The sequence below is a fragment of the Rattus rattus genome, chromosome 6, assembly GCF_011064425.1.
Source record: "Rattus rattus isolate New Zealand chromosome 6, Rrattus_CSIRO_v1, whole genome shotgun sequence".
In the NCBI taxonomy this organism is placed as follows: Eukaryota; Metazoa; Chordata; class Mammalia; order Rodentia; family Muridae; genus Rattus; species Rattus rattus.
Genome location: NC_046159.1, coordinates 68582664 through 68595501, shown reverse-complemented (window position 1 = coordinate 68595501; position 12838 = coordinate 68582664). Strand labels below are relative to the sequence as shown.

General features: G+C 38.0%; 1 protein-coding gene across 3 annotated transcripts in view; it reads right to left on the bottom strand.

Annotated features, from left to right (window-relative positions):
* Window positions 1-12838, bottom strand: part of Ctnna2 (catenin alpha 2) — a 1084017-nt gene that overhangs the window by 865796 nt on the left and 205383 nt on the right. For 2 of the 3 annotated variants that reach the window (XM_032906321.1, XM_032906322.1), the window contains exon 1: window positions 7892-8138. In XM_032906321.1, the coding sequence (XP_032762212.1) occupies window positions 7892-8123 (232 nt within the window). In that variant the 5' untranslated portion in view covers window positions 8124-8138. Of the gene's footprint in view, window positions 1-7891; window positions 8139-12838 lie in introns of those variants that run through there. The other variant, XM_032906324.1, reaches the window with a different exon arrangement.

Below are 12838 nucleotides of genomic sequence, written 5' to 3'. Positions count from 1 at the left end.
AACAAGGTGGAACACAGTCACTCAGCTCCATTTCAAAGGATTTACAGGGGCAGAAAGAGACAAGAGTGATAAAGTTCAAACGGTTCAAGAGTGATAAAGGCAGGTTTACTTTGCTTCCCTGCAGGCTTACTTCGGCATCTACTCTCTTTTTTCAGCATCTATCCTCTGCCCCCTTCTTATTCCATTTGTGTATGATGTGGACATGTGCGCATGTTCATGCATTTACATGCATGACATGTAGACATGTAGACACTCAAGGTCAGTGTCTGGTGCCCTCCTTGACATGCCTCTTAGTAATCCTCACACATCACATTTATTTGGCGAGGCTGTCTGCACAGGTCTCTCTGCTCTACTCCCCACATACTATCATTTTTGCTCCTGTCTTTGCTTCTTTCTGAAAATTCAATTTTAAATGTAATAGATGCCACCTTTCTTGCAAAATCTAAAGTGTTCATGGTCTGTAGTGTCAGAAAAATTCAGCATGTTTACAGCATCTTAAGGGAGCAGATGGATCATTGCCTCTTTTATTAAAAGTCCTCTTTATTTGGGTTTCAGAACTCTACTGTTTCTCTTCTGATTTTATGGCAGCTTCCCCTTTTATAATTCATTTATATCCCATTCTCAATTCCGAATGTGGGCTTCCTTCCCAAACTGTACCTTCATTCCTTCCCTCTGTCATCTGATAGCACTTACTCAAGGGAATGCTCCTTCCCTGAGAAATTCATTTATCAAATTCAGAGACTTGCAAATCTCCTTGTTTTGCCAATGTCCCATCCCTATGGCATTACCATCTGCTAGGAAGGGATTATAATTTATCAATGTCTAAAATCAAACTGGTTTCAACTCTGGCCCTGCTGTCCCACAAGACTTCCCAATCATTTTGCCTGTGGCCCATACAAGAACAAATGTGCACTCTCGTTTCCTTTCAATAAATGGAAAATTTATTGACTCCTCTCCGCAATTTTGTAGCATTTGGTTTTTTGCATGTTCTTTTCCCATGGCTGCCACCAGAGCCATAGTAGCAAGATGCTTCTGTTTACCTTTGTTTGTTGAGGTAACTACACATGAACCATGTGCCTGCACCAGGTCTTTCCTGATTCAGATATAGTGTTTTAGTCAATGTTCTATTACAATGAAGAGATGTTATAACCTCAGTAATTGTTACAGAGGAAGAAACATACAACTGAAGCTTGCATATGGTTCAGAGGTTTAGTCCATTATTAATCTGAAGGTAAACAAGGCAGCATGCAAGCAGACATGGTGCTGGAGAGGTAGCTAAGAGTTTTACAACTGGATTGGTAGGCAGCACAAAGAGAGAGTGAACCATCTGGCTTGGCTTGAGTTTCTGAAACCTCAAAGCCCAAGCACCCTCAGTGACGCACTTCCTCCAACAAAGCCACACATAGTCCTACAAGGGGGACTGTCTTCATGGGAGTGGGGTTAACAGGACACTTGGCTTGTTAATGTTTCAACATACCCCTTAGAAGTTAACAATCAACTACATATCTAGTTTCTCTCTGTTTCCCTCCCTTTCTCCCTTCCTTCTTTCCATTATATTGTGTGTAATAATCTTAGTTGTGGGATGTTCTCAGTCTGGGGCTGCCTTGTCTGGCCTCAGTGCGAGAAAATGCAACTAGCCTCACAGATTCTTGATGTGCCAGGGTTGAGGGATACTCACTGGGGGGTGGGTGCATCCAATCATAGGAGAGGAGAAGGGGGAGGGGGGAGGATCATGGGAGGGGGTGACTGGGAAGGGGCAATAAGTGCGATGTGAAGTGAATAAGTAAAATAATAATAGTGATGATGATGTTAATTATGATGATGACGATGATGATGATGATGATGATGATGATAATAATAATAATAATAATAATAATAATAACAATACATTTTTCTCATTCTGGCCCCTCCCCACTGTCTCAGACTACTTGAAACGGTACATGCAAACAAAAGTGCTCATTCAATCGATTGTTCTGTGTCCATCCTCACTCATCCACAGCACTCCTTTCTCTCTGCCTTTGGGAACGACTTGAAATCCTCATCTATAGTTTTTACAAATTTCATTAAACATTTAGCTTTACCATCACCTTTCTTATTAGTTCCATCAGTAACCCTTTCTTTTTTATGAAACTTATTTAATACTTAAAAATCTAATAGACAAGATTGCTAAATATTCTCTTGTACATTTCCTGAGGGCCTGCAGCGCATCAAGATTGAAAAGTCCCTAAAACATAACCTATCTATTATATTTTAATGTAAAGTATTAGGTTGTGGTTTTCTATATAAGTTTACGTACCTACATCGAGGTAGACTACAAGGCCAGAAGCACTGTAAAACCCCACTGAGATTTAAATCTTGCATGAAAGATGATGTGTATTTACTAAGCATTCGGTTTAAGAGGGAAGCACTGATCACTGTGCCCCCAGCTAACAGGATCTATCACCCATCTATGCACACATAATGCAGAATAAGAAAATTTGTCCATTTGTTCAGAAATAATTCATACAGAGGAATCAAAAGTGGGGCTTAAATTATTGATGTCCAGGTTATACTTCAGGAATCTGATTTCTCTGGCAGGAAACGGATGTTAGGATTTTAAAAGCCTCTCTTATGATTCTGATACCGGCCAAAGTTGGTGACATGCTTTCAATGCAAGGAAATCTTGCTGTTAAGCACTCTGGGCCATAAGCTTTCTAAGCACAGAGCTGCAATGTAGAGGTGTGTTTGTAACAGCCTCTCTGTTCCCTGTTTTGGAAAAGTTTTGCTTTAGCTCTTATACACACATCCATTCTCCTGTGACATGCTGGGTGTATATTCAACTCTTACCATTCCTATGCTCTGCAGACAACCCGTCCTCACAAAGACTGCTGGATACTACCTTGATGTCTACCCAAGAGGACTTGAGCTTGTTAGTCGGTAGGCAGGAACTGAGTAGTAACAGTCGGTAGGCTGTTAACAATCACTGTGGCAAGGAAAGTCATTTTATTCAATGCTGTGGCCATTAATGGGTCGCCTATGCTTCTGTAAATAACCCCTCCCTCATTCTCCTGTAAGCAACTACAACTGAACTCACTGACTCACCAAATAGGAAAAACAAAAACAAAAGACCTCAAGCAGGAGAGCAATTCCCAAAGATACAGGTAAACTTAACAGATCATGACTACAATGGAATTTAAGATTTTCTGCCCTTCCTTCCTTCCTTCCTTCCTTCCTTCCTTCCTTCCTTCCTTCCTTCCTTCCTTTTTTTCTTTCTTCCTTCCTTCGTGTGTGTGTGTGTGTGTGTGTGTGTGTGTGTGTGTGTGTGTGAGCACCCATGTACCAGGGCAGCAGGATGTGCTTGTGGACATCAACAGACAACTTAGAGGAGTTGGCGCTCTCCTTCTGCCATGAGGGGTCCAGGATTGGTGGCAAGACCTGCTGAGTCATCTCACCCAAAAGACACTTAATTTTTTTGAAAACACCTTTGATGTCTTTGAGTAAAAGCAATCACCTAGGGGTGAGCCCAGTCATTGTCTATATTTTAAAATTGGGGATACTGACTCTGAACATATACGATCTACTATATATATTCTAGTTATTTGTAATGTTAGAATTTGAAATCTAATTTCAAACTAAGCTTCTAAATATCTATTGATTTCCCAGGAAAGCCTCTATGCAGGTTTGAATAAAAATGAGAATGAGCCTTGGGCACATATATTTGAATGCACCTGTTAGCCGGACTATTTGAAACAGATCAGAAGGTCTGATATTGTTGGAGGCAGTGTGTCACTGGGACTGGGATTTGAGGTTTCAAAAGGTGATACAGTTCCTGTTGTCTTTCAAAGCTTCAAAGTTGTAGATTAAGATGTTTGCTTTCAGTTACTCAACTTAGCACTTTGCAGATCTGGCTGCTACCATTCTCTCCACCATGATGGCCATGGACTAACCCTCTGGAACCAAGAGCCCCAAATTAAACACTTTTATAAGTCTCCTTGGTCATGGTGTTTTGTAACAGAGATTGTAAGTTAACCAAGGAGAGCTTTGTCCTCATTGTCACTCAGTGGATGGTTAAGCATTGCCCTCCGGGATGGACAGACACTATAACCATCATTGACCCTATCAGGATGAAGCTCAAACCTAGCCTTGAAAGCTTCTGCACTTAAGTATTTTATTTAAGATAAAACAGGTAGTCCATTGACAGAAACACACACTTGAAAATCTTTTCTTAATTCCAAGTGTAAGTCAACAGAGTTCTCTGTTTCGAACTGAGGAACATACATATTGAAAATGTATTTTTACTACATGCTTCTAATACAAACATTATCACAGCCTTATTCAATGAATCCTAGATTATAATTTGAAAATATGCATATTCTGCAGAAGATTCTGTGGCTCAAGGGCAGTTACCATGCATTCTGAACATTTTAATATTAGCCGTGCAGCCTAGATTTAAGGTTTAGAGAGATAATAAATTTACAAATAAAAATAAATAAATTTAGACAACACTGAATTTAATGATAGCATACTATAAATGCATAATTTTGTAGGTGACCTTACCACATTAGATAATTAAAACCATAAACATACAGACACTATAAATGAACAAAATTAAATGACAATCAGAAATATCAAAATGGACATGTAAAACCCTCAGCATCCCTCTATGTTGGAAAAAAGTGACAATGCTGGAAGGTTTTATTTGAGCATGCTCAAAAAAGGCTGAGGAATGGAGCTCAGAGGCAAATAAGTTGCTGGTGCGAGCAAAAGTTCGTAATCTATCTCGACATGTGAGAAAATGAAATAGAAAATAAGAAAGAAAGGGGCGAAGGAAGTAGAGAGGGAGACAAGGAAGAAATAGCATGAACAATAGAAAGAAAAAGAAGAGAAGGAGGAGCATTCTCTATGCAATATTAAAGTTGTTAAATTTGTTCCCACCTATGTGCGTACATCAGACACTGAAGAAAACACTAAAAGAATACTATTACTTCTAATTGTAATTGGTCACATATGGCTTTTATCTTCTATGTTGATAGAAGCATACATTTCTATGATTGAAGAGATGGTACGGTATGTTAAGTCACTATGCACCCCTCCCTGCCCCATGCCACCTCCTCATGGACTCCTTTCTTCTTATCACTCTGAAAATTAGCTTGGCACCAACTTGTATAGAAAAGCCCAAATAAAGAGACAGTATGGAAACGGACTGAAGCCAGATGGGCCACAGAGATCACACAGAAGAAAGAAAGAATTAGTTGTCATTGGAGAAAGGGAAAAGGAGTTGGGAAGACTACTTTCAGGAGTAGAACCAGAACTTGAGGACTCCATTGCCTGGGATACACTCTGATAGCTGACTACACCTCTGATAGCTGCTTACTATCTGAAATGTAAGGGGATAACCAAAAGCAAGGACTCTAAGAGGGGAGCTTAATATGAGGTTTTCAGTAATTTGATTATTCTTTTGCAAGTAACATGCATGCACTTGAATATGACTCTGTCCAGCGAAAAGAGCACATGGCCACAGAACTTCATACATGTCATGCATAAGCATAAATTATATAACAGAAATTTTTTAACACAATCATCTTCAAATATTCTCAGAGGAGCAACCACTGTAAACTTTCCTAAACTAGAATATTTTATTCTCATAGCATAAGAGAAAGCTAATCAATTGATTATTTTATCAGCGTTATGATGGACCATAGTTGTAAGCCTCATCACAAACAATCAAGTTCAAAAGACAGCAACCAACGTTTAAATGAATACAAAAGTGAAGGAAATTCTGAGGGGTCACTGCGGAAATTAAACAATAAAATTCATTACCAAAGAAGATGCATAAGAAGTAGAGACCAACCAAAACTCTCTCCACTGTCAACATGTTCGGTGTTTTGAGAATATTAAGGGCTCTACAGGTGTAAACATTTGTCAACCAGAGCACGCCTCATCATTTTCACATGTGCACATTAGTATATATCAGAAAACAACAACAAGAAGTAATTATCTAGGGCACAGATGCATGCAGGCAAGCAGGTGTGTAACTTCAGGAAAACACCAACTTTCAGGTGCATTTCAAATTTCAGATGAATCCATGCTCCTAGGACGTGCACACATTCATGCTCTGTTCACACAGGTAGAATATGGAACAGAAACCATGCCCAAGTTGAAGAAACAATTTGAGTCAGTGCCATATAAGTGAAGTTAACTTTTAGGAGAAAGGCATTGGATAGTGGCACGAAGTGTCGTCAGAGGCTGGGAACTTAGCTTTGTGGTTAAAGCTCTTACCACAAGATTGTCAGGACTAGAATTCTGATCTCCAGAAACCCATGTAAATTTTGGATGTCCGTGGTAGCATGTAATTGCAGCCTTAGAAATTGGAGACAAGGGTTCCACAGAGTAAGTTGGTAAGCAAGACTAGCTATATTGGCATTTCCCAAGTGTGATTGACAGATAATGTCTCAATGAATAAAGTAGAAAATCAATACAGAATGAGTCCCCACATTAATTCCATGTCCTACATACACAGGCAGCAAGTGTATGTATGCTCACACACATGCAAAACTAAGTACCTAGATTTGTTGATCATACACCAAGAAATGAAAAAAATAAGTGTGATGACATAGAATAAAGAAAGGCTTTTAAGATACTAAACATTCATCTATGAACTGCAAAAGACAGTAAGATTGAATAAAGAGTATAAATATATCATAGATTCATTTGACAATTATTTAACAAAATATTCCTCTAGGCATTACAAATCAATGTTCAGAAAAATCGATTGGTCTATGCTTTCATTTCCATTATGGTACAGTTCAGGACACTTTGTCTAAGGAATGGTGGTGCTCCTGAAGTCTTAGCCTTTTCATATTCATTAACTTATCCCCTACAGAGTACCAAATGTATGCAATTTCTTACTGAGTCTCTTTTCCCAGGTGATTTTAAGTTTTTTCAAATTGATAATAAAAGCTAACCATCATAAGTAAGTATTTTTATTTAATTTTGCATACTATCGTAGTAATTTTGTTCATAAGAACAAATAGTGAAATCCATCCAAAAGTCTGTGGATATGTATGTATATATGTATGCATGTATGTATGTATGTATGTATGTATGCATATATATGTCTGTTATTTAGTCATAAAACTAAAATAATGTTTATTACAATGTATATAGTCATTGAAGACATTGTACTTAATGAAATATCCCAGAAATACACAGAAAAAGACATACTGCAGGATCCCACTTCAGGGAAATATGAATAGTTGTCAAAGATTAAAAGTGATACAGAGACTTTTGGGAAGGGCGTATGGATAGTTGAATAAGTATAGATTTATTTTAAATAGGAAGAAAAATGTCTAGTGATAAGTTTCTCAAAGATGTGCGCAGACTTACCAACATTAACTGTAAATGATCCTTATAAAACAGTTCAGATATTATTTTTATGTTACATATACTTTATTGAAAATAAAAGTTTTCAAAATGCCAAATACACAGTATACTAACAAGCTAGATGTGTGAGAAAAGCTGTGAACAGAAAAGATTTTTCGAGAATCATGGTGACATTTGCTGTTCATGGTTTTATATCCTTTTCCCCATCCACCTTAAAATCCTGGGTACTCGGTCATTTTATAAATACGGAATCTTCCAAATCCATCCCTAGGCATGAGTTTGACCGGAGAGTTTGTTTCCATCTACCAAGAGGAAGCAACAGGAAGATTGCTCAGTAATAGCAAGAGTGGGATGTTTGAAGCTATGCCCACACTTCACTAGCAAGATACTTGTTGTGCAAATAACCCCAGCAAATACTGAAAACAGTCAGTGCAGAGAACAAAGGAGACAAACTATTCCTTTGATTCTGAAGAGCAATGTCCTGTTGACACAGCAACCCAGAGCATCAGGACAGTGTTACTCTACCTACCTTGCTTCCGCACATCCTCTACAGCAGCCACCAACTCTTCTTTGAGGTCCTGGCTCTCCTTAGCGATCTGCTCACCCTTTTCAAGGAAATTCTGAGTAGCTTGTTCTACAGATGCTGCCAGCACATGGGCTTTCTTTGACCTCCCTTTCTTTTTACCAGACGGACCTTTGTTGCTTGTGTTGACAAGTGTTGTCACCTGAAACACAAAAGAAAAACTATAAAACCGCTCCATAAGACTTTCTAGAGATGTGCTGCTGCCTTGTAACCTCTAATCATCCATTAAGGGCAGGAAAGGGTGTCAAACACTCTAGAGTTATGGTTACAGGCACTCATGAGTGATGGAAAACTGAACATAGAGCCTGTGCAAGGACAAGTGGCCTTAGCTGTTAAGCCATAGATACAGTCCTAACTCTTTCCTAAATAATATAACCTAAGCATATATCTGGTTCATTTTTTTTACCACTCTATATAGAAAACTACATAATTTGCTAATAAAGCTTTTAATATCCTTCAAGTGATTTATTAACTGCTATAGATACCAGATCTTTAATTTACCAGTGAGAAATCTGGGGGGTGGGGAATACATTCACATGTTCTATAATATATCAATAACTGTTGCTTTTCTTGTTTGTGGTTGAACAAGGATTTTATCACCTCCCTGAGAGAAAGAATTCTATGATCAGCTTACATTCACCTGCATCATGTTGAAACCATATAAGGGATTTAAGTTATTAAGAAAGTCAATCCAAAGAAAAGTTCTATCAAATGGTACAGTACTGAAGTCTACTCCACATAGTAGAGCAGGCAGAGACAATAGTCAATGCCATGATTAGTGTTCAGGCCTTTTTACAGCCATTGGTAAAACCAAAGGAAACAAGGATTTAAATCAACATGTACTGTGATGGTCAGTATGGTTAGGACCAACATTTCAGAAGTGGTCAATAGAGTGTGGGGAGCTGTCTTTCATGTCTCTTTTGCTTAATTAGACACATAGAGCAATCTTCAGAGGAAAGGAGTACTTATCGCAGGGTCTGCTTTTCTGAGGTGCAGAAGTGTTTTCTGTAACGAGGACATAGTCAATACAACACATTGGTACTCATGCGGAAGATAGAACATTCCAACAGTCCCGGTTACCAACCTAGGAACAACCCCGACACAACCCACACGAGCCATAACCACCATGTGAAAAGCCACATGGGCCGTGCACCTCCCACCAGAGTTAAATATTAGCTCTTTTCATTTAGTGGCTATGCATCCACATCACATCTGTATCTCAATGAAGATTTGTGATCTACGTTATTATACTTATCAAATTAGAAAGGAATAGAATGGGGAAGGAATATTAATTTTAGGTAGTCTGACAGTTTTTGTTTTTTATACAAACTTGGAGCTGATCACAAAGCCATGAAAATGGCTGGATGTCTACATTACAGTGTCATTTTCATCTTTTATAAAGGCAAACAAACGTCAACTCTTCTGTTATCTCAGTGCATTACTATATTAGGCATAATTTAGATGATGCTCATAATGGCAAGGCTGTCTTAGTTTCCTTTCAGGATGCTTTCATGAAATTCTCTCACAAAAACACCTTAATGAAGAAGTCCAGGTCACAAGACATAGTTTCAGAGAAATAAGGACAGCTTGTAATGGAAGCAGCTAGTGTATACTGCCTTCATAATCCTGTGAAGAGAGCAGTGAACTAATGCTTTTGTGTTAGCACCCAGCTCTTTCTCCACAACCCAGGATCACCTGGTAAGATTTGGTGCAGCCAGCACTGAATGGATCTTCCCTGGAATCAAGATACCCCAATTCTGAAAATATGCCCAGAAGATAACATAATTTAAATTATCCACAATTGAGACAATATTCTCTGAAGATTCTAGATTTTATCAAGTATCATAATGGTAGAATATTTGTTTGTATGGACAAAATACATGATCTGGGAGCTGCTAAGAAAAATGTGATTATTTCTAAGCAAAAGAGTTTAACTTTCTCTTTGTAAAAGCCCGTATTTACCCACTGCAGTTGGGAAGAAAGTGAATCAAGAGATAAGATAGAAAGTGATATGTATGAATAAAAGCATACATGTCGTCATCAGTTAATAACATAAAAAATAACAACTACCCAGACTTTAAGTTATCTATTGTTGCTTTTCTTTCTTTTTTTTTTGAAGGGCAAAATTAATAAATTAGGGAAACCACGTATAGAAATGATATAATCTAGCAGAAAAGTTTAATAAATCATCTCTTTCATTTGAAAGTAATTCCCTATTGCAGAAGGTACCTCACACACACTTCAGAGGAATGAAGCTGGGGCTGACTAGGAAGCCTCCTCACTGACTACCAGAAGACACCATAGAAATTGATAAGGAAGAAAAATAATCAAGAGATCTACCCTACTGCAATGCCTATGGACCACTGCAATGACCAGAGCGGCATTAGTACAATAGTGGTACTGCTGTCTTCCCACTCAATAGGTTCACGTTGGTACTGTAGACTTACCCAACTAGGTGTGACTGGCAAGGCCATGAACTAGAGCAGAATCTCTACCGCTGCATTTCCAAACCAATACAATCTCTAAATGCATTGTTAATATCCAGAAACAAGTATAGCTCTCACTTCTCATAAAGTAAGCTTTTTGCAGCAGCCACAGACCATTAAAGAAGGTAACTAGTTAAAACACACAGTATTATCAACTGCTCAGCTGCAACTGCTATATCTACAACACAATTCCTATACTTAGAGCTCAGATCAAGACCCACAAGCAATTAGTGAGCTACAAGCTGAGAGAGAATCAGTCTTGCCAAGCCTAGGCTCCTAATTGGTTATCCAATACTAAGTCATCAGTACTGAAAATAAATACACATGAGCAACACTAAATCAATTCAGAAAGTTAAATGTGTGTGTGTGTGTGTGTGTGTGTGTGTGTGTGTGTGTGTGTGTGTGTTTAAAACTAATGATTAAAGAAAAATCTGGAGGACACATAAGAGGCCGGAAATGGTTTTAATATAGTACACTTACATGAAATTTAAAGATTCTCAAAAAATGTAAAAAATAAAAATAAAAAAGAATTTCAATGTCTACAAGAAAAAAAGGAGGTTGATTTTAGATAATTGATCAAAAATTAATTTTTAAAAAAAATCTAAGAAAATAGTAGTAACATTTAAGTTATGAAATGAGTAACTAATGCATGTGATACTCTCAAGGCTCCACAACCTCAAGTCCATGTTATCAGAGATATTTCCAATAAAATATTTCTAGTACTGCATGAAGAAAATGATAGGATTAATACAGAACATTAAAGACAACCTGAATAATTGATTATCTACCATACTCCTGGATAATCGAGTAACGTTATTACGGATACAATTTTTCCCAGATTAGACTGTACGTAGCACACTCTAAATATACAGAGTAAATCCATAAGACGTTCCTGAAACTGTGAACCAGATTAAAGACCTCTTCACCTAAGTTGTGCTGTCAGGTGTTTTGCTGTAACTATAACAAGGATCCACTCAGGGTCTCAAGTTAGTCAACAGAGTACAGGAACAACAAAAACAGTTCAAAGGTCTTATAACGGAGACCTATGGGCAAAGAAGAAAAGAAAGTAATTCCTCACTTACAGAAAGCAAGCAAACAATCCAAAGAAATACTAAGGAACAAGAATTTAAAAAGTGTTAAAGAAGAAAATAAAATCACTAGGATCCCTAAAGATACTCTTAACTCGTATCCCAGAAGGAGCTCTGAGATTTTCCAACACTTGCAGTCCGCATCATTACAGTGAACTGTGTGCTTCTAGGGGTCAGAGCAGCGAGGGTGTATTCTGCAATGAAAGTGGTAACATGGAGCTATTGCAGTATCTGTTGTGCATGTTGTGAGGCTAAAAATAGAAGAATGCAGAACCACAACGAGAGATATGGAGTCAAAGTCTGGCCGCTGGTACAAAAGAGATCTCCGGGGATTTTTAGACCGCATAAGATGAGTCTCAAGAGTACATTACACCTAGGAAAAACGGTAAGACAAACCTGGCTTTTCGATGTCCTCAAATATTAACAATTTCTTTATGGTACATAGAAAATTTCTAGTGTTTTATTAGTGTTTATTCATGGCATACAGAAATTTTTTTTGTTTTTTTTTTTGTTTTTTTGTTTGTTTGTTTGTTTGTTTGTTTGTTTTCGGAGCTGAGGACCGAACCCCGGGCCTTGCACTTGCTAGGCAAACACTCTACCACTGAGCTAAATCCCCAACCCCAAAAATGGTTTTTATCATGATGCTTTTTGTAAAGCACATTTTGAAATGAGCTACTGACTTCATATGTGTCTCTCTTATCAACATAACAATGCCACCACAAAGCGGGGTAGGGATCTCAGTGTAGACACTGATCAGGGTCTTCTCATGACACTAGGCAATTTCTATAATGTTACTGCTAAAATATTGGCACTTGTTTAAAACAGATTCAAATTTATCTTGTGGCTACTAACTTTGTTATAATCATGATTTAGTTTTGTACTGACTTGAAAAATACTGAAAGTCTATAGACCATACATGTTAGTCTGTATCTCCCATGCTACAGACCCCTGCAGACCATCAGACTAAGTGTAAAAACTGCACCAGGATGGCAATTGTGTTCATTTCCAAACACATGGAAAAACATGTTTGTTTTTTTTTTTTTTTGCAAAAAGCTTTACAAACTCCAGTAAGCACACTGAGCTGTAATGGAACCATAATATCACCTCTAGGCAGCACTGTTCATTCAGATCAATTCTAATCTGCATGACTGTGCCATACACAGTTAGTGCTGATCGGTGTCCTTCTGTGCCTTAGGCAGCAATGTCTTTTTTTCAGCAATGCAGCAAATGTTTTGAACCAGGAATGCAAAGTGAGTAGGAAGGCATTTGTCTTTTAAAAAGCCTTACGTTGTTTAGTCATCAGCACCCAAGACAGGAAA